This window comes from Nasonia vitripennis, chromosome 2 (genome assembly GCF_009193385.2).
Source record: "Nasonia vitripennis strain AsymCx chromosome 2, Nvit_psr_1.1, whole genome shotgun sequence".
NCBI lineage: Eukaryota > Metazoa > Arthropoda > Insecta > Hymenoptera > Pteromalidae > Nasonia > Nasonia vitripennis.
The window spans coordinates 7,757,032-7,783,533 of NC_045758.1; the positions used below are offsets into that span (position 1 = coordinate 7,757,032).

At 44.7% G+C, this 26,502-nt stretch overlaps 3 protein-coding genes and 1 pseudogene across 5 annotated transcripts in view; all 4 read left to right on the top strand.

The window, feature by feature from the left end:
• Nucleotides 1-7,448: 7,448 nt before the first annotated feature.
• On the top strand, nucleotides 7,449-9,948 carry LOC100117857 (nucleolar complex protein 3 homolog). The gene is made up of 2 exons (XM_031923735.2): nucleotides 7,449-7,683; nucleotides 7,857-9,948. Exon 2 carries the CDS (start codon nucleotides 7,893-7,895, stop codon nucleotides 9,927-9,929), a length of 2,037 nt encoding a protein of 678 aa, XP_031779595.1. The 5' UTR covers nucleotides 7,449-7,683; nucleotides 7,857-7,892; the 3' UTR covers nucleotides 9,930-9,948.
• Nucleotides 9,949-10,239: 291 nt separating this feature from the next.
• Nucleotides 10,240-11,916, top strand: LOC116416197 (annotated as a pseudogene).
• Nucleotides 10,428-20,397, top strand: LOC100117821 (zinc finger protein 37). The gene is made up of 3 exons (XM_016982098.3): nucleotides 10,428-13,619; nucleotides 13,704-13,863; nucleotides 14,522-20,397. The coding sequence occupies exons 1-3, from the start codon at nucleotides 12,232-12,234 to the stop codon at nucleotides 15,323-15,325; spliced, it is 2,352 nt and encodes a 783-aa protein (XP_016837587.3). The 5' UTR covers nucleotides 10,428-12,231; the 3' UTR covers nucleotides 15,326-20,397.
• A 1,622-nt stretch (nucleotides 20,398-22,019) lies between these two features.
• LOC100116973 (protein yippee-like 1) overlaps nucleotides 22,020-26,502 on the top strand; it is a 37,024-nt gene continuing 32,541 nt past the window's right edge. Inside the window, exon 1 of one of the 3 annotated variants that reach the window (XM_032596630.1) lies at nucleotides 22,020-23,247. The gene's annotated coding sequence lies outside the window, so the exon portion shown is untranslated. The remainder of the gene's footprint in view (nucleotides 23,248-26,502) is intronic. The other 2 variants (XM_031923756.2, XM_032596631.1) reach the window with 2 other exon arrangements.

Below are 26,502 nucleotides of genomic sequence, written 5' to 3' on the forward strand. Positions count from 1 at the left end.
TTCGCGAGACCTTCTCGTCGTCGGTTGGAACTTCCGCCGGCGGTGTGAATTGCAAAAGTCAACACACGCATATATTTGCGAAACCAGAGAATAGAAAAAAAGCTGTCGAGCAACATTGGTCGTCGCTGCACAGTAGACTCACGGCCGCGTCGCAAAAAGGGTGGAAAGTACGCGGCGCGACCCTCGCGCGGCTCAGTTTGCCATTTAAGGTTTGCGGCGTTGGTCGTTATACCCCCGACGCGATAATTGCGCAATTCCCCGCGTGTAATTTCCGCGGCGGCGGCGGCGGCGGCGGCGAATGGGGTGACCTGGAAGAGCCACTTCATGCGCGCGAGCGGGATGTACTTTCCACTTTTCAGACACACGACGAAAGCGAGAGCGCGAGCTATTGTTGGGGAATTAAGGGGAGGCTTTATGGCTTTTAGCAACTGCATGCGGAGAGAGACCGTACCGAATTTTTTCGATGCTGCGCACGCGGCTTATGACGCTTTTTTCGGGTTTGCAGTTTACCGGTCTTCCCGAAAATATGGAATATCGTTCGTGCATTGCACTGATAAACTTAATGAAACACATTATCCCATATGTCCAAGGAAATAGGCTCTCGGAACTCGATCGCACGCACGGGGAGTAAAATTACGCGCCTACATTAACATCCACTTCTGATTAAAGCTTGACGAAATTGAAATCGACCAAAGCTCAAGAATCCCCATCAGCATCATAATCGGTAATGCTGACAACTCCCGACACCCATCGTCATCGTCCACTTCATAAGGGAGTACCTTATATACCCAAAGGTGACACAAATCAGATCGGCATCGCAGCGCCTCGTCGCTTTGATCTCGCTACTGCTTTCCGTCTCCGGTTACCTTACGTATATACACTTTTCGTGGGCGGCAGATGGCTCCGCAACGAGATTCGTCTCGGTCGACGCGTCATTGTTCGCGTTATGCTTATAATGCACCGCCGCCGCGAAAACTCGAGTCTTTTGTACACTACTTCTGCGGTTCACGGAATTCGGGTGTGAAAAGCCGCCTACGCGCTTGTGTATAGAATTTTTCCAGAGAAGCTGCTGTGTAAACCACTCGAAGGAACTTCGGCTGGGAAAACAGTCGGCTTTTGAATATAATCCAAACATCGGTAGGCCCGATCGACGTCTATACTTTCGATGCGTATATAACCGATTTTCCGAAGCTCCGCTAATTATTCATTGACACTGGCGAGAAAAGAAAGCCGAAACTACTCCAGCAGCAGTTGACTTACCGAACTCCCGGCGCTCCGAGCGATGTGTATTTTATCGCAAAGTTTATACGCGCCGATAGGTACAAACTTGCTGTTTTTCCAGCGAAACTTCTCGTCGTCGTCGTCGTCGTGCGCTTTACGGCATCGATTTTCCATACAGCTCGACGGTCTGTACAACGAGAACGAGCGAGGAAAACTCGAGAATCACAGGAGAAAATTCTTCAACGGCGCTCGTAAAACGCTTTAACAAAGCGCCGCGATCGTCCGTTGGATAAGAGCTGCGTCGGGGCTATCCGAAAAAAGGGAAAGCCTCTATGTGCGTAGCTATAACAGACCAGGGGCGTCATGCACCGCTCGCCCAACGGGGCGTCACGCTTAATTGTCCCCTTCCTTTTCGTCGTCGAAAAATCAATTAGTATCGAATCGAACGAGCCCGTCTAGCTATACGGTCACGCATGGCTGGGATGCTTCTGCACACGCGCGCGAATCGTAAATCGTGTAATTTTCGTCCCGTGGCATTTATTATAGGTGTATACTGTTGCGTCTCTATATGTATTCGCGCGGGGATGTACAGGAGGGGCAGAGGTCGATGTCACGAAGGATTTGTATTATGGCATTTCTGCGCGACTGCGTATATACATACGTTCTCGTGTGGATTTATTGAAGTGGACTGTTGGGATTATTGTGTTATATGGTCATACGATGCTGCTTATATTCTATATGCCAGCCGGCAGCACTCGATGTATCGAGGAGGGGACGTGTTTTCTTGCTGTTCTACAAAGGCCAATTTATCGACGGTGTAGCTCATTGTGTATACGGTCTGCTTTGCATTGCAGGGGATCGACGGAATATTATATTTTTTGAATCTGATTTATGCCCGCGAGAGAGGTTGTGTTTGAAGAAAAATAAAGAGACAAAGAGTGCGTTCGACCACTGTAACCGCCGACTTGAGAACATACTAGACCGATGCGTTTCGCAATGCGTGTATACTCGCGGCGCGCGAATTTCCGTCTGACGCGCGGCCTGATAAGCCGCTCAGCCGCAACTTTCCTCAATAGACGCATTGTATGCTACGGCGTTTATACGTAACACACACGACGCACCGGTCACAGACTCTTTAATAACAAAATATAAAAGTCGTCGTGACAGAAGAGCTATATATAGCGTGTCTCTCAAATATGTATATAATCATCGCGTAATAAAATCGTCGCACGCAAAGTTGCGCTGAGAATACCGGTCATCCACACACCACTCCAAAATGCGTCTTTTTGCACTACACGCGACTATACTGCCATCGGCCGATTATAAAACCGGCAGGAATGCTTCCCGCTCTAATCCTATACATATACGTCGCTTTTCGTAGAATGACTCTTATACACGCACGAGATAAGGAGCGATCGGCAGTTCGTTCGCCTTAAGCGTGACCGAGTCATTTTCGCGCGAAATTGCAGCGACCGGTGTATAAACATCGCGTGGGTGACTTCCGATGAATCGTATTTTATACGTTCTGTTAACGAGTATATCGCGCGATGTATTCTAATTGCATGTTTGCCGCGACGAATCTGTGCCGTCGTCGCGTTGATGCAATAGGGGGTAGAAGTTGTGTCAACAGTGTGGCGCCGTATAGTCTCAGTTTTTCCATCAACTTTTTTGTTTTCGCTTTTGAAACCAGCCGTTATTGAGACCGGCGCGAGGCAAACACGTCGTTACACACGCGACGATGTCTTAATTGGGATAAAAATATAGCGCTCGATGTCAACTCGCATTTTGCGCTTCGATTTTCTAAGCAGCTGCGCGACGACGAGGATATCGGTACGCAATGTTTTGACACGAGCTGATACGCGTTCGATAAAATCTGTTTTGAGACATGCGGGAAGTTATTAAAAAGTTTCTCAAAGTCATCGGTATAGTCGCTCATTCGAAATTAGCGCGCATCAAGCTCTTCTTATTCAGGAAGCGCGAACGGCTATTTTGAAAGCTCTTTAGTCACTCGCGTGATTTGGACGTGCAAAATTCGTTCGATACATCGACGATAGACTTTGTTTTTGCAATAAAGCGAGCAGCAGCTTTTATGCGAGATCGCGTCGCGCGTGTCTAATAGGTTTATTTACTACTTCCACGTTGGAGAGCTGTAATTAGAAGTCATTACAGTATGGGCGGGTTTATTTTTCTCGGTCGGCTCGAAACTGCGCATTGTGCACTGCAACGATAATGTACTGAATTTAATAATGAATAATCGCAAGCTTCGAATGTAATCGTAAGAAGCACAGGGTTACTGCACAAGTATTACGTCTTCGCTTTTTGCGTAACTCTATTTTAAGTACTTTACATCCCACGATCAACGCGAGTATCTCTAATCTCAGGAAACTCTCTCCCGGCGTCATTCTCTCTTTCGACCGCAATACTTATTCCGGCGAAGCAGACATCGCCTGATGTTCACCGCCGCCGACGTCGCGACACACATATCGCTCGCGTCACGGATTCGCGCGAACTTTGCAGACGCCTCGCAAACGTCATCGACTATACTGCACGACGTTACGGATTCTATATTTGCCTTGTTTTTCCTTTTTCGCAGAGAGTTTATGTTATAGACACTAATCGACAGCGTCGGCGCTACGTTTGATGTTTATTTGCTGTACACGATCGAATATGCGCGTCGGTTCAATAGACGAGGCTGATATCACGCGCTAAAAGCGATTTTTTCATGTTTTGCAAGTGTTTTCGTTGCGCTGAGCTTTTTGCTGACGTCGGCGGGTTTTTTGCTCGTCGCGCCTTCTAATTGCTTGTTTGTTATTCTTACTGGGATGTGTATAGAAGCGCGATGATAACGAGGCTGATCTTTATATTGTGTATAGGCGATTATATTCAAGATATAAAGGTTGAAAAACGTTTCAAGGTTGGATTTTGTGCAATAAATGTTCACAGCACGAAGCCACTGTAAAATAAACGTGGTCCACAGCATCACAAACTAAATCATCACTCCTCGTTCAATTAGTCTCCTACGGGCCTCGCTAACGATCCTCCGCGGACGTAACACCTTGATACACATGGCGTCATTTTTCAGGCGTCCTCTGAATAATGCATTTCCCGCTTGTCGCATCGGTGATCCCGGTGCAGAGAAAGAGAGAAAAAAATTAATCGAAATCACACGCGACGTCTGTCAGGCGATAATTCAATCGACGCCGTGTCCTCGAGTCTTTCTGTGTTTTGGACAAAGGGAACCGCTGGGAGAGACTAATCGCAGTCTTTACTCCACGTCGACGACCTGGAAGAGTGTATATCTGCGCGGAGTGTGTGTATTGTGAGTTATGGCTGTCTATCTGCTCTTTCTCTCCGTGATGGGGGAATAAACTTACTGGACTGAGACGCGCGCGCCAGTATGGCGCGTTTTTTTTTTTGGTTTTCGGTGTGTATCTATATAGCTACAATTCTTTTCTTTTTTTGTTCGCAGAAAATTTTGCCAAATATTACGTGTAAAGCTGACGCTGCTTCCAACAGAGGTCAACAAACGAATGCGATCTCAAAACAATATTTTCGTATAATAAGCACAAATCACAACAGTATATTGCTCGTCAATTAGTACGCAATTGATAAGCGACGATCACCAGTTATAATAGTTCGATAACGCGAACATTGACGTCAGTATACAAACTTACTCTAAAGTTTACTAGAAAAGATCCGATCCTCCTCCTACGCACAGCACTGATCATGACACGACAAATGGCCGGCAATTAATCAAGGGTATAAGACCCCCGAGAAGATACCTACGGGAGAGGACACACTACAAAGCCCAGGCGAAATATCCGATCGATGCAGAACAGAGAACGAGGAGAAAAAGACGCTGCGCAGTTCGATCGACAAGAAAGAAAGAAACGGACGTGTGGATTCGTAGGTGATGTATGTAATAAACCCAGCGTGCGTCTGACGCGAAGAGCCCGCCGCGCGCTCGGCTATTGAAACTTACAAATGGTCTATCGCTTTATAATACCGCTTCCTTCTAGCTCATATAGTCTATATAAAACTGCAGCGCAAAGCTAACAAAGACTTTTGCTCAAAACGTTGTGTCAGTCCTAAATCTGCACACGCAGATACATAAGCAACGGCCTTTCATTTCCCCTCGACGCAATCCGCAAATTCGAGTTTTCGCGGTGCGCGCGCGCGCGCACACACACACACACACACGCACATACACATGCGCACCTATCTCTCGTTCACGCTCGAATAGCCGATCATTTTATATAGCGGCCGATTTCGCGCGCGCAGCAACTCCACCCTCGCGTATACGCGCGGTCGTCCCCCTTTCTTCTTCCTCCTCATCCCCTCGAGCCAGCCTAGTGTATATTTGCTTGTTTCGAATTGTTGGCTTTTATCGACTGTTTTCTATAAACAGCTTACAATCGCCAATAACATTCAAAACCGATCGATTCTTCCAAAAGCTCTATATCATCTCCATTATACGAACGCGACAACGAACTTTGTCCCTCTCGGCAGCCCCGTATAACCGAGCGTGTGTCGTAAAAAGGTCAGGAGCATCGCCGAGAGCTTTCTTCCTCTCGCGCTACTGCGGCGCTCGTAAAACTCCTGCCGATCTCTACTCCGCGCCTTAAGCTCCGCAACCGACGACTCGCCGACGCACGTCGGGCTTCTTATACACTTCTATATATATATACTTATACTGCTTACCGAGCCGAAATCGCGCAGAGGGAAACGGCGAAATTGATTTTCCGCGAAGCACGTCGTTGCGCATGAGGCAACATTATGCGCGGGCCGAGCGCTTTTAATTTGATTGTTTTCTTTTTATGGAGCAGCCAGGACGGCTTTTCGCGTTTTATGCCGTCCGCCGCCTATATCGGAGTAGATATATTTTAGGGATCGTTTATGGAAGCTGGCTATTGGATTGCCCGCGTTTAAAGCTGCGGGTTTATCATACACTGGGACAGACTACAAGGTTTCAGTCGATCGCGAATTATATATTATGTTGGCTGAAGATGCGGTATAGTGTCTCACTTATACGAGTCGATCGTTGCGCCTTTCTTCTCGAGTCGCGGCTGCAGTGTGTAAAGAGCGGTTTGGGGTAAAGAAACGCGTAAATCTCGAGAAGTCGACGACTGCGCGGATTTTCTTACGAGCGCGCGCGCGCGACGGCGATAAATCATTCGCAGCATTCCATTTGCAAACTCCAGAACTCGAGAAAGGTCGAAATAGTGCTACCTACGCGGCGGCGGCGGCGGCGGCTGAAAGAGAGCTGAGAAGAAGCGCGCGGCGATAAAACGGGACAAAGGCGACGAAATTTATCCGGTATATTCTCTCTGTATGGGTACTTACGCGCGGCTTCGAAGTCTTTGAAATTTTTAATTATTAAAATGGAATATAGTTTCGCGATTGTGAAAATATTTGCCATGCGATTTTACATCGTAGAAATTGTATCGAGTAAGACTTGTAAGTTATACCTGCAGAAAACGATCCATTATACCATAATGGTATGTGAATAAAAGAAGACTGTCGAGGCATGCTAACTAGCCGGTCTTTTCTCCTTCAAAGCACCTGCTCAATGCGAAAAACAAAGACGCACTTATGCTTCTCCTATGCTTGGAGGAGCTGTTTCTCTTTGGATTTTTCTTTGTCCTTTAGCGTAATTAGTAATTTTCAAGGAAACAGTATTGAAACACTACCTCTACTGTTTCTGTACTACTCAACTAAAACCCCGCCAACACTTTGCGAAAGACATTTTAAAAAATATCATAGTGTCAAACTATTATAGCTTTTCATAAAAGCACGAATAGCCTACGCATAACCGCACACATCAGCCGCTTATCAATTGCTGACTCGGCGCGTTGATTCGAGCACTTTGAACGTGGAAATGTATGTGCTGATAGATTTTGCAATATTTTCGCTTGCGTAATTCGCGTAACCGCGATCTCATCGATGCAATGGATTTTATTTATTCCGACGCGGTGTGTCTAATTAGACGCAAATCGATCGAAGAAAATATCAAGTGTTTTGTATGAAAGCAGATATTGCGTCGAATAGATTTTCCATAAAACGTGGAATTTGAACGAAAAGAAGAAAATATTCATAACGATCACAATTCCTTAATAATCACCAATTTATAGATATGATATGTTCTCTGCAATACCAACCGAGCCACGCTTACGTCTCCGACCTTCCAAAATCCGCCAGTTGGATGTCGCCCTAGTCTAGTAAACAGAGATCATACGTCACTAGTAAACTGCGAGCAAGCCGAGTCGAGTCGCGTGGTCGTCTGCATGGGGCCCATTGATCAGACCTCGTAGTGAAGCTTCCTAATTCATCACTTCGGATGAGAGAGAATAATTACGTTCATCCGCGAGTTTCCCATTTTTTTTACGTTTTTTCCACACGACGATCCAGGGAGCTGGGCTCCCCAGAGCAGTCCAACAATCGGAGAACACCAGCGGCCTAAAGGTTTTTGTTTTGCTTTGAGGTTATGGTTATGATTAGTGCATGCACATTGCTTGGTTACTTCGTTTTCGTAAATTCATGAATTAAAATTCGAGATTGAAAAATTAGTGGCAATATCGGTAATTATGTATCTGAAATTCTAACGTGAAGTTAATTCGATAAACGACATTTTTCAGGAGAATTGACAAAACAGATACACAAACAATAAAACCATGGAGGTAGAAAAGCGGTATGAGCGATTAGTTAATAAGTCTAGAGTATCAAAAGACACAGAAAAAGTTCGACATCTTTTACCAATCAAGACAAAAGAAGGTCGTCTAAAGAAAAGACATACTTCGGAACCCACTCCTGTAGACGATGAGCAAGATGAACGTACAGACACGGTACTGTCTGAGAAATTTGCAGATAACAATGTAGAGAGTACCGTAGATACCCCACCCGCTAAACCAATTTCTACAGTACAACTTTTAGCGTACCGTGAAGAGAAGCTTAAATATGTGCGATACCATATTGGTATATTGTCTAGTGAAATTCTGGAAAATCCAGAGCACAAATTGAGTAACTTATCTTTACTCTTGAAATACATGGACGAGAGGAATCCAGAAGTTTACATCACAGTTACAAAACTGGCTACTGCCTCTATACTTGAAATATTTAAGGATCTCTTGCCATCCTACAATATTTGGTCGTTCGACAAAAGTGAAGTAAAACTGAAAAAAGAAACATTGCTACTGCAGAATCAAGAGACTGCACTGCTTAAATTTTACAGACAATACTTGCAAAAGCTTGAAAAGATGGCATCTGCAATTAAAAAAACTAAACAGAAACAAATAGTAAAGAAACTTGATGCTTATTTAGCAATGTTTGCAATTGACTGTATGAGTAAACTTCTAGTGACTCAGCCATACTTCAACTTTTCATCAAATATAGCTCATTTCTTGATTCCATTCCTGGACAACAAACACCCAAATGTAAGAGAAACTGTAGCAAAATGTTTTCGACAAATTTTCAAAGAAGATTTGCGTGGGGAGTTATCATTGAGCATTGTACGCCATTTGAATCAGTACGTAAAAGTGCATAAACTGTCTGTACACTTGGAGGTGATACAAATTTTGTTGAGTCTGAGAATTAAAGATATTAACTTGGATAAAAATAAGGAAGAAACGAGCAATTACAAAAAACTTGTTTCACATAAGAATAGAGTTCTTGCACTGAGTAAAAAGGAAAGAAAACGAAAAAGTAAACTGGAACAAATAGAAAAAGAACTGTTGGAAACAAAAGCAGAAGAAAATAAGCAGTCGCAATCAAAAACATTCACAGAAATCACTAGCTTATTATTTACCATATATTTTCGTATTTTAAAGAATGCTCCAAGTGGTAAAATTCTGTCTTCTTGTTTAGAAGGTTTGTCAAAGTTTTCACAGTGCATCAATATCGATTATTATCAAGATGTGGTGAATCAATTGAATAAACTACTCGATGAGGAGAAGCTGTCATTTGTGGAATGTATTCATTGTATAAATGCTGCCTTTAAAATATTATCTGGTCAAGCTTTGGCATTAAACATTGATCCTATCAGGTTTTATACACATCTGTTTAGGATCATGTTACAAATTAATGTTGGACAAAAACATATGCATGCAGAAGTTTTTACAGAAAGTCTGTCGTATATTTTGATGAATCACTCTAACAATATTACTCAAAACCGTCTACTTGCCTTTTTGAAAAGATTATTTACAATGATGTTAAATGTACAGCATAACACTATTTTGGGAACGATTTGCATAGCGCGATTATTCAAACAACATTTTAAAATCACTAGTATTTTACTCGATACAGAAAATATGGGAGATAATATTTATTTAGCAGATTTGAATGATCCTGAGTATTCCAATGCTGGTTCTACAAGTTTATGGGAAGTAGTTGCGCTTCAGAGGTATTACCATTCTTCTGTTCAAAATATTGCTAAAATTATATTCCAAAATGCGCCGTTAAAAATGGAAAACACTGTGGCAAAGAATATAATAAAATCAACGCCGAAAGATATTTACGTGGAATACGATTCGTCGCGAGGTACTTTCAACCCAGCAATTACTAAACCAAAAATTGCTAAGGTTACAAGACTTAGGAAAAACGATTTGAGTGCTCGATTTGAAGACCTGCCAGATATAATTAATAGCCACAAGATATTCGATGATAAATACGTTGATTTATTCGAAGAGCTAAGACATAATCGTAAGATCAAATAAAAAAACTGTTGAACTTTAACTCTTACTTTTTATAAAAATTCCCAACGCTATTCCTTAATTTTCCCGATAGCAAAATATCAATGTTTTATTCAATTTACCTTTGAGCAGTACTGTAGCCGTAGACTTAACGTAGAGGTCGCTAATTGAATTGGCTTGGATAATTCATAGACGATTACAGTGATTATACGCCGTTTCATTATTCAAACCGTAAAAACCGAACGTGCGATAGGTTGGCAGCACTAGGCACCTTGCGCACGTAAAAAGGAATAAAATAAATTATCATCGCGGCCGAAAAAGCAGTGCTGCCAGCATGCGTGAACGGAAGTCGGTTTAAACTACGAAGGCAGAGACCGGCTGACGTAAGAAGCGCCGCCTCCGCAACACGAACAGAATACTGAGCGCGATCCCTCCAAAAGCGCGGGACGATTGGCAAGCCTGCGCCGGGCGGTCGCCTCTCGCGGCCGCGGGCCTCGCGGCGCAACTCGCGCGCGCTCTCTCTCTCTCTCTTTCCACACACGCACGCTCGCGGCTCGGCTATTGCGCAGACAAAGACAGATCTGTGACTAGCGCCGTATATCGCGTATAGGTATACACGTATACATATATTAGCCAGTCAGCCATATACCATAGTAGCGGGCCAGCAGAGCAGAGAACGCGACTGCGCGCGGTGCAGCAGCAGGAAGAGACACACGACGGCGTACTCTGTGGTAGTATAGTTTACAAATAAAATGGCCGATACACGGAGGAGGCTCTTGCCCGCGAGAGCGAGCTCCAAAATGTGCGCGTCCTCGAGGTGAGAGCACGAGGGCCGCCCTGGTGTGCCTCCCCGGCGCCAGCAACACGCCGCGAGAGAGATCCAGCGCGCGCGCACGCACTTTCGCACGCAAACTCTATTAGGTGAGAGTGCAGAGAAGGAGAGAGAGAGAGAAAGAAGAGAGGTATCACACAAAGTACACAGAGAGCAAGAGTGAGCGAGAGAGAGAGATAGAGAGAGAGAGAGAGAGAGAGAGCGCGAGTCGCCAGCTTGTTGGCCCTCTTCGTCGTCGTCGGTGTGCTGCGCACGCACACACGCCCGGAACAAGAGAGACGGCGAGCGCGGCGCTATCAGCGCGAGCGAGACGGAGCGATAAACGCCTCTACTCTCGAGAGCGCGCGCGCGCCCCGGGGAGCCCCGCCACCGCCTTGTGTCCGTGTGTCTGTGCCATCTCATCATCATCAACCTCCTCGACGTCGTCGTGGATCCAGCCGAGTGCTCGCCGAGGACAGTCCGCCTCGCGGTCTCGCAGCAGCCAGTGAATCAAGCCGCCGAGGGAACCTGGTGAACCGGCGTCCCGAGTGCGCGCGCTTTGTCAGTGTCCGCCGCGCTCATCGTTTTTCTCGCTTTGCCATCGCGATCAGCGGATTTCCCCCTCCGCGAGCGCGTGTGTGTGCCGAGACTGTGTAGTGCCGCCGCAGCCGCGACTCTGTCCTTGTCCGTTTCTCGCTGTGCTCTCGCGCGGCGCACACACGCAGAGAAAGGAGCCGCGAGCGCGTAGGCTCCTCGTGTTTCCTCTTTTCACTTTCGTTGCTTCAGCCGCCGCCGCGATTCGTCTGCCGTCGGCGCGGCTAAGGCCCCGTGCACTTGTGCGTCTGTCGCGGCCTGTATAAACGCGGACAACATTTCGGAGTTTCGGAGTCGGGGCACAGGCCTATACACGTACGCGAGAGACCGATCGAGCGGGCCATCCGATCGGAGCCGCGAGTGAGTGCGAGAGAGACAGAGCCAGCCAGAGCGGAGGGACACGACGACGTTGTTGTTCTTTAAGGTTAGCGCGCGCGCCTAGCCGAGGGACGCCGCGAACGAGCGCGAGCAAAAGAGCGAGAGAGAGAGCGAGAGAGAGAGAGAGAGAGTGAGACGTACCTAGTCCGGCGCGGGGGTGCGCTCTCGCCGATCGCCCTCCGTGCACACGCAGGTACATAATACACGTAGCCGCGCGCGCGCGAGTGTCCGTTTGTTTGGGCGAAGAGGCGGAAGCCGCCTCTGGCCCCCGAGCAGCCAGGCGCAGCTACACCGGAGTAGCGGGAGAGGCCGGAGCCGAGCGAGGGACAGATATGATCCTCGCCGTCGACCAGCCTAAAATTTGGGATACTGGAGCGTGACAAAAATCTTGCTCTGGAGCCGTTAAAGATATTCCCCGCTGACCAGTTCGTCATCGTGGAGCAGGTGGTTGGCCCTGAAGATGTATTGACTACTGATAGTGAAGAACCCACTGTCACTACAGCCAGTAGTCAGGCCAACGCCTCGATCACCACTTTGACGAACATGTGCACCACACCTGGGAACACCGGTCCTGGGTTTGGCTATGCCACATGGTCATTTAGCGGTCCCGGAAACGACAGCCGGGAGAACACACAAAGCGACATCTCCGGTACCATCAGCTATGCAGCGGTCAACAACAACCAGGACCAGACCTCCAGTCCCAAGATACAGATCGATGTCAAGCCAGCCAAGATACAGAACAGTGCGCACCGAAGGACCATGTTCACGATGAATGAGAGCTGCCAGCAGACACCAGCCACAGCACACCACGGACACAGCACAGGAGCCCATAATCAAACCAGCCACTCTACTCACGTCAGGTCCAAGAAGCACCACGACGTCTTTGCCTTGACCTGCGACAAGGGAGGATGCAACTGTGATGCCCATCACTCTACGCCAACACCATCCCTCTTTCCCAACACTCTGGTCTTTGCCACGGACAAGCACACCATGAGCAAGCACTTCATGACTCCCATTGGTCCTCTCCAACTCACAGCTGAAGAATGCAACGAAATCCTGATGAAGCGAGCAGCTGCTGCCTCCAACCAGTCCAACAACGTTGCCTCCAGTCAGACTGAAGCCGCAGCTCACTTTGGCCATGTTCTCACTCATGTAAATACAAGCCAGATAGATACCAAACCCAAGCCTCAGCAAGACATAGGATCGCAAGTGAGGGTACCCAAGGAGAGGCCCTACTCTTGCACAGAGTGTGGAAAGTCGTTCCTCCTGAAACACCACCTGACCACCCACGCGAGAGTTCACACGGGCGAGCGGCCCCACATCTGCGTGCACTGCGGCAAGAGTTTCGCGCACAAACACTGTCTCCATACCCATCTCCTGCTGCACAGCGCCGAGAGACCGTTCCAGTGCCGCGAATGTAAAAAGTCCTTCACGTTAAAGCACCACCTGGTCACCCACACGCGGGTGCACACCAGGGAGCGGCCGTTCGTCTGTCCAGAGTGCGGCAAAGCCTTTCCCCTGAAACGTCACCTGGTGACGCATAGCAAGTTCCACACGGGGGAGCGGCCCTTCGTCTGTGAAGAGTGCGGAGAGTCGTTCGCCCAGAAGGAGCACCTGACAATGCACTCGCGCTTCCACGGCAGCCTGCACCCGTTCGTCTGCCCCGACTGCGGCATGAGCTTCCAGAGGAAATTCGAGCTGGTCAACCACGGCCGGCTGCACGGCAGGATACCCCACTCTTGTACAGTCTGCGGGAAGGAGTTCCTGCAAAAGAGGACCCTGCTGGCGCACATGCGGCTTCACACCGGGGAGACGCCGTTCGCCTGTACCGTTTGCGGAGAGGCCTTCCCCAGGAAGTCTGACCTCATAGCCCACTCCAAGATTCACAATAGCAGTAATTCTGATTCGGATACAAAACCGTTCACGTGTCGGTGAGTAGTCTCGTTCTGATTGCGTCATGAAATGTCCGATTTTCCTTTTCTACCAGTATCTCATTTTTACTCTCAACTTTGCAGGGAATGCGGATTGGAGTTTAATAACAGGGAAGCCCAGACTTTGCATTTAAGGTTACATTCTGCTGACAGAACGCTTGTAACTGACCTTTGCGGACTTGCTGCTACATTTCAACAAACCACGGGACACTTTCTTACAGCCAACACTTCCAGTTCTCACCAGGTAGCTATTGCTGGTCTCGATTATGTCCAACCTTAGCTCATAAATGAGCTAATTTATTATTGACGATTTTTCATTAGGCTAATTAGCTATACGTAATATCCAGAGAGAATCCTTTAACTGAATGGTAAAATAAATTTTATCAAATTACAGCCTGAGCAAATCACTTTAAGCAATATTTATTTTGAAGCATCAGATAACTTCTTATCACAGCTGAAATATTCTTTGATAATATTCAAATCGTCTCTTATCAGTACGTCACATCTCTTATAAAATATACTAGGAGTTATAAAAACAGTTGTTTTTGGAAAAAAAATTGATATTTTTGCTCAAAAAATATATTACGTTTTCTCGTGGGTATAATAATAAAATGCCATAAAAATTATAAGTTAAGACTACTTGAATATAAAGACAACTAAGAAAAAATCAGTCACTGGAAAAAAATCGTAGTTAAACAGTAGTACTAAACGTACCAAAGAAGGGTTATCAAAAAGGCTTGTGACGCACGACTAAATCAAGGTATGCAGCGATCAAAAGCTTTTCCTAATCGCAACACCAACAGTGCGATTGTCAACCAAACGCCTCGTCGATAGCCCTCCTTGTTTCTTAAAACTCAGCGATTAATTGTTGCACACCCTTCTAATAGTCGAAACATTCGTAGATGAACGGACCACTAGGCTCGTCAAGCGCCGTAAGTCACATGCACGGCGCTACCCAGACTTCGCCGCCAGTGGGTTCGGGTCCAAAGCCCAAGCCGCACATCTGCCCGGACTGTGGACGAGGTTTTGCCCAGAAGCACGGCCTGTCTCAGCATCAACGCCGACACACGGACGGTAGTTGTCACATAAGGTCGCACATCTGCGACAAGTGCGGTAAAGCCTTCTTCCAGAAGAACCACCTGCTGCTTCACCAACGTCAGCACATGGACCCACCACCGAGCATAGTGCGCCAGCAGCAGAGGCAAGCAGCACAGGCAGCTGCGCAAGCAGCCCAGCAAGCAGCAAGCGGTGGAGGTACTGTCATCACCGTCGATGGGACGCAAACCTGCGTCGATACGAAAGCCATTGCCCTTCAGGCGATACAGCAAGTACAGCAGCAAGTGCAGCAGCAACAACAGGCGGCCCAACAGGCTGCCCAGCAACAAGCCGCTGCGGCTGCTGCTGCAGCTCAGCAGGCGCAGCAGCAGCAACAACAACAGCAAGCCTCGCAGCAACAGCAGCAGCAAGCCGCGCAGCAGCAACAGGCTGCTCAGCAGCAAGCAGCGCAGCAGCAGCAGGCAGCTGCCCAACAACAAGCGGCGCAGCAACAAGCTGCTGCGGCACAACAGCAGCAGCAACAACAACAACAACAACAGCAAGCAGCTCAACAGCAAGCTCAGCAACAACAGCAGCAGGCACAACAGCAGCAGCAGCAGCAACCGTGTTCCGTGGATACTAAAGCAATACAGTTAAACGTCACTATGTGAGACGATTATACAAAAAGGGATGATTGTTGGCAAATTGCTCCCGAGTCGTTAGCCGCGAATTACCCACACCCGCTGCCACCAAGCGAACCCTCTGCACGCACTTCTCTTGTACTAACAATAACACAATAGTTATATTTATTATCTCTAGATTTCAAGTATGCTGAAGTAACCGATTTTATTACAAGACAAGAGTATATATACATGAAGAAAACAAATTATACATATTCTAAGTATATAAGGCTTGTAACAAGAAAATAAAAGTAACCATATATTAGTGTTTTACATATACTTTATATATTATATATAAATATTTACTTTAGTACGTATATGAGAAACAAAATGAGTGAACAGAGAGGATGATAATAACGCACGAGTGTTGAGAATATGAATAAAAGCTCGGCTACTGCTCTGCTATAACAATGCTGAATTCTGCGAAAATCTGTACAACCGATTAAGCTATCATTAGAAGTTAATCGCCTTAAAACGCCGCAACTTACAAAAGTCATTCGCATCAATTTAATTTTGTTTTTGTTCTCTTTCGATCTGTGTTCTTTCGCTTTTATTCATTTACTTGTACAAACCACAGTAGACTTTTACCATGCTTCAAGTATCTTGACATTCGATTCTGCAATCTGTAGCTAGGGAAATAGAAGTAAAAATTTTACACTGTAAATTTCGAATTTTTGTAGATTTGAAACAAAGAAGAGAAAGAGACGTGAGATATATGTTATTTAAATGGGATATTAACGCGACGCCAATAGCGTCAAAAAAAGAACGAGCGGCTCGCGCAAAGTCGCGGATGACAGAGGAGAGAGAAAGATGAACGAAAAGTAAATAGAGAAGAGAGCAAAGAGGGGGTGGCAGACGGTGTGCACTTACGAGGCATCTAAAATCACAGAGGCGCGCGCGCTTCTCGCTGCGACGCAACACGTTGTCGTGAGCGCGCGTCTCGCGACTACTATCACTTCGAAAAGAGTCCTTGAAGGCCAGCGTCATGCTGTTTTATTTTCTTATTAACAATTTGGAACCAGGAAATCGAGCCTTATAATATATATTTGGTTCTTATTTTCGCTTAAGCGTTTACAGATTTTTTCGTAAGGAGTCGAAATGAGGAAAAGTTATGTGGAAAAGTACGTTTGCACTGTTTTTTGTTAATCATTTATTTTATAACAGTTTTGTTATGTAAAATTTATTTGCAGAACGATGGTTACATATTTAAATATCGGTCATGCGTATGAAAATGAGTTGTGTAACAATCAATTTTATAGAAATGAGTAGTGCGAGTCGATGATACATTTAAATATGTAATATTTTAATGCGTACACGTGCTATTATTTTGCAATTATAAATTTGTTAATTGCATATTATACATATAAAATTTACTTTCTATTTACAAAATATCAATTAAATCTTTATCGAAAATGTTCTCAGAAATCGCACAACAATTTTGAGAAAATTGTTTTGTATAAATTTTGGTATAAAAAAGTGCCCAATATTTCGGTTTCAAAAAATAATACTTGAAAGTATTATTTTAAAATCAAAATACTGTTTTTATAAAATTATTAATAAATTTGCATTCCAAAGTGAAATGGTTATTCAATTCACATTCTGGATTCTAGAATTGAGAAATGATTGCATTTAATTTACAAATGAGAATGAATGCCAAGAATAAATGCGGTAAATAATACGCCATAGTTTTGTACGGTGTAAAGAAAGAATATTATTTTCTAGACGTTCATATTTTTACATAAGTTTCCTCATTGCTTATATTACTTAAAACAACTGAATTTTGTTCTGTATAGTGAAATAGTTACTTTTATAAATAAGAATTTGAAAAATAATAAAAATGGTTTAAATAACATTTATATTTTACTATGCTGATTTAAAAAAAAAGAAACATTTGACAAATTTGGTAATTTATTATTTAGCCTAGAACGACGTAACTGGAAATGAAATTTGCCGATGATTTTTAATAATTTATTCATATTGAAATCAGCATATTTTCATAAGAATAACTTTGCTTATTGTTTCTTCAAAAACAAACTAACTTTAAGATATTCTTTCAGCGTCTTGTCAGATAAACCAGATTACACAATAGCAATAGTTTTAGTCCGTTTGAGTTGTACAATACTGAACTGTAATTTTGAACCTATTGCTTCCTCGTAGGAAGATCATCAGAACTGTCAGTAAATAATTTGTAAATACTGAATTGTCTCAACAGTTTTAATTAACATGATAATTGCTGCATCAAACAAATTTTAGGGTGCAGCTGTGTAGTGTAACAATACATTTATACTTACATGTAGTATATTTATTTTCAAAATAAATATATTATACATAACAAGAAAATAATTACCGTTCTTATAATCCACACAAAGGTGCGCGACAAGATTTTTCTATAAAGACAACTTGAAAAATCTTCCATAAATATACACATATTCCCTAATTTTAGTTTATCATTTTCTTCTCTAAAAATCATGTAATTTTTATAGTGCATATCAAATCGATGATCAAAAGCAAAACCATAAGTATAATATTCGCATCCGTGAACGCGATGCTTATTTTCTCTTGAGCACTTTGGCGTTTGTAACTTTATTTTGAATCGGAGGCCGTGCAAGTGCGGCTAAGACATGAAAAGGATTCGCAGAGCAGTGGCCCAGAATAAACGATAATCTCTGTACGTCTATTTTTATGTTTAGACAGTTTCCTTTTCTTTGTACAAGTTCGTTATCATCTCTGCTTTCTTCGTTAATTTACAAGATGATTCAAATATGTGTGCAGATGTGTGCGAAAGTGATGGTTTGTTAAACGCGTCGCCTGTGGAGTTTCATGACAAAAAAGTTATTGTTACTGTATTAACGCAAAATAGATGCCGAACTGACCAATAAACTTAAAATAATTTTATGAAGCATCAACGAATTTTTAATGGAATGAAGTTACGCTTTATTTAGCTGTTAATGATCAATTTCAAATTTTTTTCATGACAGATGAATTTGATAAACTTTATCCAATTTTTAGACTTGGGCAAACATTGAACTCATGAGAAGATTGAAGTACACACATAGGTAGCAGGATTCACGAATAATCTTTTGTAAAAAAGACTTAAACGTAAATAATGAGAGAAAAATATTTCTAATCAAAGAATAGATAAGGACTGTTTAGCAACTATTTAGCACAGTAGCTCACGGCACATAATTCTTAAACGATAAGGAAAACATGTGGTTAATTTGCAATCGCCACATATAAATAAACAAAGTGTCACATCGTCGAATCAGCAAATGAAAAAGACTGCTTTTGAACGATGTTTTGTGACGATGTTGTGTTTCCGGCATAGTGCGTCGACAACTATTCCCTCAGCAAAAGTGCGATTGTTGATAGTGCGACATAAGAGACCACTGTAGAAAAATCATGCATTGTGCTGCTTGTGAAGCTTGCATCGGAGCATAAAAAGTTCATCGCGTGCATGCGGAAAGACGATCGATGGATGCTGTCAATATCTCCTTATAGATCAAGTGTACAGCTTTCCTCTTGATGCGCTCAAACGAGTTTTTCGCACGCACGAGATGGTCTTTTTTCTGGAACTCTCGCATGCGACTCTGCAAACTGAGCGAAAAGTGAGGTGGATCATCATGTTACACGATACATATGAAATAAAAAATAGCGCTTGTGTATACGTTTCTAGAACGCGTCAGCTAGATTTTTTTTCTTTTCATTCATACGTGTAGAGTATAAGAAAGAGATGAGAAACTGTATGTGCTTCTATAAATAAGCTACGCTTCGAATTTTTCACTTGTAAAATAGTAATATTCTCCGATTGCGCTGAACGCTGTAGTTGCGAGCATCTTTTTTTCCTTTCATCAGCTGCCACGTTCCATTTTCACCTGAGTAATCAATGTTTTACGTTCTCGTTAGTTCTAGAAAAGATTTGCTCAATGAGTTCTGAGTGATTATCGATTAAAATTATCATCCCTTTCTGAAGGTAAATTTTATACAGTGTACAAGAAATTTAATATAGACTTAAGGAAATCGTTTAATTTGTTAGCTTGAAGTATACAATTCAAACGAATTGAGTAAATCTTCTCTAAAATAATTAGAGGTGCTAGACATTGCGATGAAAAAGAAAATTCTTGTAAAAAGTTCTGTATACTTTATAGATTGAAAATAAAACAAATAACTACGATAATGATAAATAGATAAGTTGTGTATCAATCAAATTGGTAACTCTGCCCTTATTTGTGTCATAAAACTGGATCTGCAGTATCGCACTTTGTAACTATTTTTAATAATCGTTTCTTTTGTTTATTTTTTTTTTTATCATACAAGAGCTCGGCTATAATTTATTTTATCGATAAATGTTTAGATCAATTTTTAGTTCTTCACCGAGATGTTACCAGTGGACAGGATAGCCATGCATCTTTCGATTCTTCTTTCGAAAGATTCATTCTCACATACGTCTCATTCACTGAATAAGCTGTTATTCGAATTCGCATACGCGTGCTGCTATAATTTTCTAAGCATAAGTTGTTTGTAGATTTAAAAGCGATCGCCACAGCAAAGAAACTATATATCAAAGTAATACGGGCCATACCGCGATGCGTCCACGTGTGCGATCCACATCATATCGCGTGAGTGAAAGAACGAACGAGAGCCAGTATGTGTGTGCTGTCACGTGCAATAGAAAAATGTGGGAAAATGGGGGTGGAGAAAAGTTATAAGCGCGAGCGAGCTGGAAGTAAACGAAGGAGTATATAGGTCTTCGCGAGAAAAATCGCATAAATGCAGCCGCAAGGAATGTCATTGTGCGCCCGAGACCACGTGCTCGTCCTCTGTACAATATACCGCTTTTATGCGAGAATCGAGTCTACTGTACTCGTTGCGAACGCGAATCTGTGTGTGAGAGTAATCACCTTCGCATCTGCTACAAAAAAAGTTGGAAGGAAAAAATATGGTATAAATACCGATAAGCGACGAAAAATTGTGTAGAATCTGTCGTATTTTATTTACGAATTTCCTCGTAAATACGCCTTAGGCAAGAATTAACATACAAATAAACGATTAGTTTTTTTCTTAAATGTGCTTTATTCTTAAAAAATTATTAATTTTTTTATGATGGTTTGCCCGTTGTATATAACTTAGCAATGTATTGGTGATGGTGAAAATTGCGCATGCATTATATCTTTTACTTGTTCTGGATGTACATTGGAGGAAATCGTGCGAAGTTGCACGTAGCATGGCAGAAATGTACCAATCGTTGAGTAATATGGCTTCACGCGACTACATCTATTGCAATTAGTGATGTAATATACTCGAGTACCATTGCACTTGCTTATTATATTTTTACATTCAAATATTAAAAATCGATAAACATTGATTATTAAAACAAATGCAACTCACTAATAATAATAACTTACTATATTTTTTGTACGTCGCTTATTGTTAGACAAAACAGTTCCACAATACTATTCGTAATTCCTGATGCCATTCGTGATCATACTTTGTTTCAAGTAAAATGCTTAGCTCAGACTTACATAAACTTATCGTCATCAAAGAATACTAGCTAAATTACTTGTATAAATGATTCTGACTTTGTTTGGAACAGAAAAATGCCATACCTGTACCCTATTCTTTTGTTAAATGCATGAAAAATCAACATATCAACATTTTGTACAAAAATTAACAAAACTTTTGCTGTAGCATAGTTCTTAGTCGATTGACAGATTTATGTAATATAACATAAAGATTTCTACTATTCCGCAATTTTATTACCGGCCATTGTCGCAGTATAACTGCCTACACTGTTTAAAATAATATCCATTGTTATTGACGCAATTATCGATAAGCCGTGCGATTAAAATCAACGTAATATTCTCAGTATATACAGCTTTTTTAACTCTCCAATTTGCATTTTTTGCCAACCTCTTTAAGGTAGTAAAATTTTAAACTATTTCAAACTATAAGTACGCGCTCGGAATCCACATTATAATAACAATAAACGTACATTTTCAGATGTTGTACAGCACAACCGGACTAACGCCCAGAAAACCACAAACCTGCAGCCGCTGGAAAAACACTGTCACGTATAGCCGAATCAAAACAGCTCTCACGCCGCGTACTGAGAATAAAAGAATCTAACGGTAAACATACACGGTACATCTCCACGAATCCTTTCTGAAACTTGGCTCACTCGAGCGCGCGGCGCAGCCATCGGTGCCTCAATATGCATCTCTAAGCTTTTCTTTGTTCGTGAATCACGCGTCGAGAGCGCACTTGAGACTTTGAAAAAGAAACGTGCGCTCCGCAGATGCGAAGATAAGCGATCTCGCGTGATATCGAAAACTTCCGACCTGCGACGCTATACGAGGAAAAGAAAAAAGGTTCTTGCCAGAGACGAGCGTATACCGTACAGAAGTCGGCGATAAATCATCAAACCATAAACATTGCATATGCGCGCAGCTGCAGCCGATAAGCGTCTTTATGCGAACTACGCAAAAAGTCTCGCTAAAGTTACTTCCTCCTGTATCCGATTTTCCGTACAGCCATCGGTGGATCGTAAACTCGCGGGCTGTACGACCACAGCTGCGCTACCTGCCGACTGTGTCCGCAAGCTCGAAGCGCGCAGGCGCACATCTCCCCCCTTTTCTTGCATTATTCTTCACGCGCAATCGCAATCTCCACACTTGCGTGTTTATTTTGCGTCTTTCTCTCTCTCGCTCGCGATGTGCGCTCCGTTTTTTACCCTCTCGAATATAACATTCAACCCGTCGCTCGTCGAGCGGCTCCGTAGATTAACGCGTTCGTGTAACGCACGTAGCGGCATATCGGGAGGATGATGTGCGTAGAAGTAGAAGTCGAGCGCGCTTCTCGCCTTTGTTTCTCCGTCTCGCGCTCTCCGCTTTTTTATCGGCGCTAGCTCTGTCTCTCTCAAAACATATATACACGCGGAGAGCCTTAGCTACGCGTAAGGCCGCGCGTCCACCTGTCGTTCGGACAATAACATTGATCCTCCCCGCGCGTCATACGGTGTTTTCCTCGCACTCTAGCCAGTGTTCTGGATCTCGGCCGCGACAGCAGGCCAGAGTCGACAAAGAGCTCCGGTTCCGAAAGAAATTAAAGGTCCAAAGCGAGCGGTGGTCGTCAGGCGCGGCGTAAAAGCCGCACAATCCAACCCAGCTGCGGCGCACGATTCTCCGTCTCTCTCTCTCTCTCTCTCTCTCTCTCTCTCTCTCTCTCGCTTCCACTGCGAGCGAGCGGCAGCGCGACCTACACTCGTCGGGTCGCTCGCTCGGCACATAGCAGCAGTCAGTGTGTATTCGCTCAGCCGAGGAGCAAGAGCCCTCTCTCCGTCTACCTCTGCAGCGCGCGACGGACCTGCATATACATAGATATAGATATCGCAAGTGTTGTATACAAATCGAAGCTGCAGAGAAGAGCTACTGCACGAGCAGAGAGAAAGAGAGGGAGAGCTGCAGTGCGCGGGCATTGTTGACTCTTCGGAGACGCGTCGTAGCCGTCGTTCCGCGGCTCCGTCGGCGTTATAATATATACCAGTGCGCGCTCGCGAGATACTTCCTCCGCGCGGAGGGACCTGTTGTCGAGTGTGCACCGCTGTTGTTGATGTTGTTCTCGTTCTTGGCCTCTTCTCGTCATCGGTCGCAAGAGCATTCGGAGAAGACTGAGCTCTGTTGTGAGGAATAATCGGAGCTGCCGTGGGGGAGAGTCGTCGCGCGGGGAGATGGTCGAGGAGGCGGCGGCGCAGAGCAAGTCCGAGGAGAAGACGAAGCAGCCTGGCTACTCGTCGTGGAGCAGCAGCAGCGAGACGGCCGAGCCGTGATCCGTTGCTGCGCGGCAACAACGACGACCAAGACGACGAAGGCGACTGCTGCTGCCAGGCAGAAAGCACGTCTCCGCGGATGCATATGGAGGTGCGTACCTATACACATACTCCGCTTGTTTATTATTGTCGCGTCAGCTGCTGCACCGCGCGCGCCAGAGAGAGAGAGAGAGCTATTGTGTGCAGCGCAGCGATACATGTATATAGCTCTCTCTCTTTCTCTCTCTCTCTCTCTCTCGTTCTTTGTTGTGATAACGATGCAACAACGGGCGCACTTGATTTCCCGCTGCATCCAGGTGCAGTAAACTCGAAAAGCGTGCAGTATATAGACCTAGCTCGGACACGCGTTCCGCGCGAGAATTGCGCAACTCTTATATTGACAGCTGAGCCGCGCTGTCGCCAGCGCGCGGAGGAGAGGCTTAGACCAAGCGTGTATATACGTATAACTATACAGACGAGCCAGCGAGCGGAGGATTACGGAGAGCATATAGCAGCGGAGAGCACCGACGGGTCATTGAATTCTGCTCTGCGTGCGTGAGGGTTCACTCTTGCCTCGTCTCTACACATACACACGTATGGACACCTAACACATGCAGCTATAGGTGCAGCTGTACGTATATAAGCGCGCGGTAAAGCTCGTTAGCGCCGTGCAGCGCACTTCACATACACACATACGTGTATATGTATATGTATAGGCGAAAAAAAAAACTTATCGAGCCTCTCTCTGACTCTCGTCGTCTCTTTTTCGCGAAACGAGAGCGAGCGAGAGGGGAGAGACCTAGTTCGGAACGAGCGTTCGGAGACTGTGCAGCACAACCCGCTCCGACGCGATGTTTTCTCTCCGTCTCGCTCTGGCCCAGGCGCCTCCCCTACCTCCCCCCCCCCCTCGTTCCTCTCCTACTTTCTCTCTATGTTACATAGCCACAGCATCCGCGAGCTGCTGCTGCATCCTTTTGTTCCCGCTTTCTCCGCTGGGCATCGATCACTGCTATTCGTGTACTACGTAATCAGCCCTCGTGATTACTCGTTCTCTCTCGAGGTTTTCGGACACTGGCCGGCGGGTGGAGTCCGAAAACAAAGGAGATCGATCTCGTCACACGCTCTTAAGGAACAAGGGGGAATTTTTCATGACACGAGTCTTGTCTCGTTGCTTTGTGCGGTTTGATGCAGCAGCTGCTGTCTATTAATGGGAGAAAGAGTCGCGTGACGATAATTCGCGCGCAGGTGTCATTGACATTCCCTCGACACCTATATGCGCGATGTGCCATCGGTTGCTCCGCTCAGAAGAGCTTTCTCGAAGGAGAAGAATCGGGCCAGTCGATTTTCGCATTATGAATGAAGAGCCCCTACTGTTTACTCGCAGCCGACAACTCAGAGACCCCGATAACGTGCCTTATATTTTTATTGTCGTACACTCGAGTACACGTCGCGCACATCCGCTGCAAAGCGCAAGCGATAAGCTTACATCACTCGCCGCGGGCGTAACGAAATTTTCTTTCGTAACATGACAATACAGGCGTTCGATTATATTTCCCGTCCTTTCTAATAACCCGCGAAGGACGCGCTTTTTCTTAAAAAAGAAAAGACTAATGATAGCTCTGCCTCGTCCAAGAGGAAAAAAATTGTTGAACAGTCGGATAACACAGACGTTATCCGTTGTTCCATCGATTCCCGCGAGCGTCAATGCACTTTTGCTGATGAATGCCTGTGTGAGAGAGTATATGAGCGAGAGGGTTATATCTACGGTCGAGGCGCGCAATAGTGTAGCCTGCAATTTCAAAGGCAATCAGGCAAATCCATAATCATTACCGAATATTGAACACACGGCTGCCGATGAATTTTGCATTTCTGTGCGGAGGGAGAGAGAGAGAGAGAGAGAGCTTGTTGTATACGTATAGCCATCAGGCTGGAGCACATTGCGCGGTGGTATGGCTCGGAAAAAGCTTCTTTCATAGCCGTTTGAATAATTGTTTCGTCAATCGAATGCATTTACAAATGTTTACGCTGAATTGGCTTCGGGCGTACCAGGCGATTGATCGACGGCTAATGAGATCCTTTGTGCGCGCAAAGTGCAAAGGAAAATAGTAAACTAGTATATATTCTTCGAGTCGCTTAAATTCCTATATGACAGGAAGGCCGATTATTCTCATAAATTAATAAAATCCTTATCGCGATAAAACATCTAATTTATTTTGTGCCAGAAGTAAAAAAAAGCATTTCGAGCCGGAGCACAATTTGAGTTGTATACGGCAGCAGCGCAGGAAATCAATTAATTTCAATTGGAAGCGTGCGAAGCTTTTTGTACCGTATACACATAAATATGCGCATGCGACTCTACAGAGTGAGAGTAAGTAACTGTTTGCGTAGCTATAATTAAGGAAGGAAGAAGATCTAATGTATATAATGTAAACATAGCTGAAGTTCAGAGTAATTATGATTAGCTGCAGGATTGACGAAGGCAAATATTGCTAATAATAGATCGATAATCGCAAGTCTTGCATATACCCTTAATTAACGATTAAAAGTAGGGCTCGACTCCAAACCAAATCGATAACCTTCCAAACCTACACCAAGTACTTACTACCAGCTCCACTTTTCTCTCCGCAGTCCTAGTGAAGTCCAACCTATATGCATCGGTCGCAACATCTCTTTGTCTCTCGGAGGATAATATAATATAGAGGAGAACGCTCTCTCTCTCTCTCTCTCCCTCTCTCTCTCTCTCTCTCTCTCTCTCTCTCTCTCTCTCTCTCTCTCTCTCTCTTCTCTCTCTCTCTCTCTCTCTCTCTCTCTCTCTCTCTCTCTCTCTCTCTCTCTCTCTCTCTCTCTGTTGCCGTGTGCGTCGTCGCGCGCTCTCTCAGCTGACGGGCCGCCTCTCGTCAGCTGCCCCGCGAATTCTCTCTCCTCCTCCCGCATCGTTCACTATACATATACATGTTGTATGCTCTCGCGTGCTGTGTGCATGCGCGCAGGGCAGCTGCGCGCGCCGCCAACTTGCTTTTCCCGTTATATATATATATATATATATATATATATATATATATATATATATATATATATATACACACGCGCGCGCGCGCATACTTACACTCGCTCTCGTCGTCGCACACACACATCGACTTTTGAACGCGCAGCGCGCGCTCGCCGAGTTTTTTAACCTCTCGCTCGCGCGCTTATGCTTTTATTCGACCCGGGCGAATGAACTTGCGCGCACGCCAGGAGGAGGCAATTTTTCTCCGACACCGTCGAGGCTGCATGCTCTCTGCTGTACTTCTTTTTTCGCAGACGCGCCGCCGAACACCGGCGATCGTTTCGTGCGTCTCTCGGAGAGAGCAGCTGCGGAGTCGTG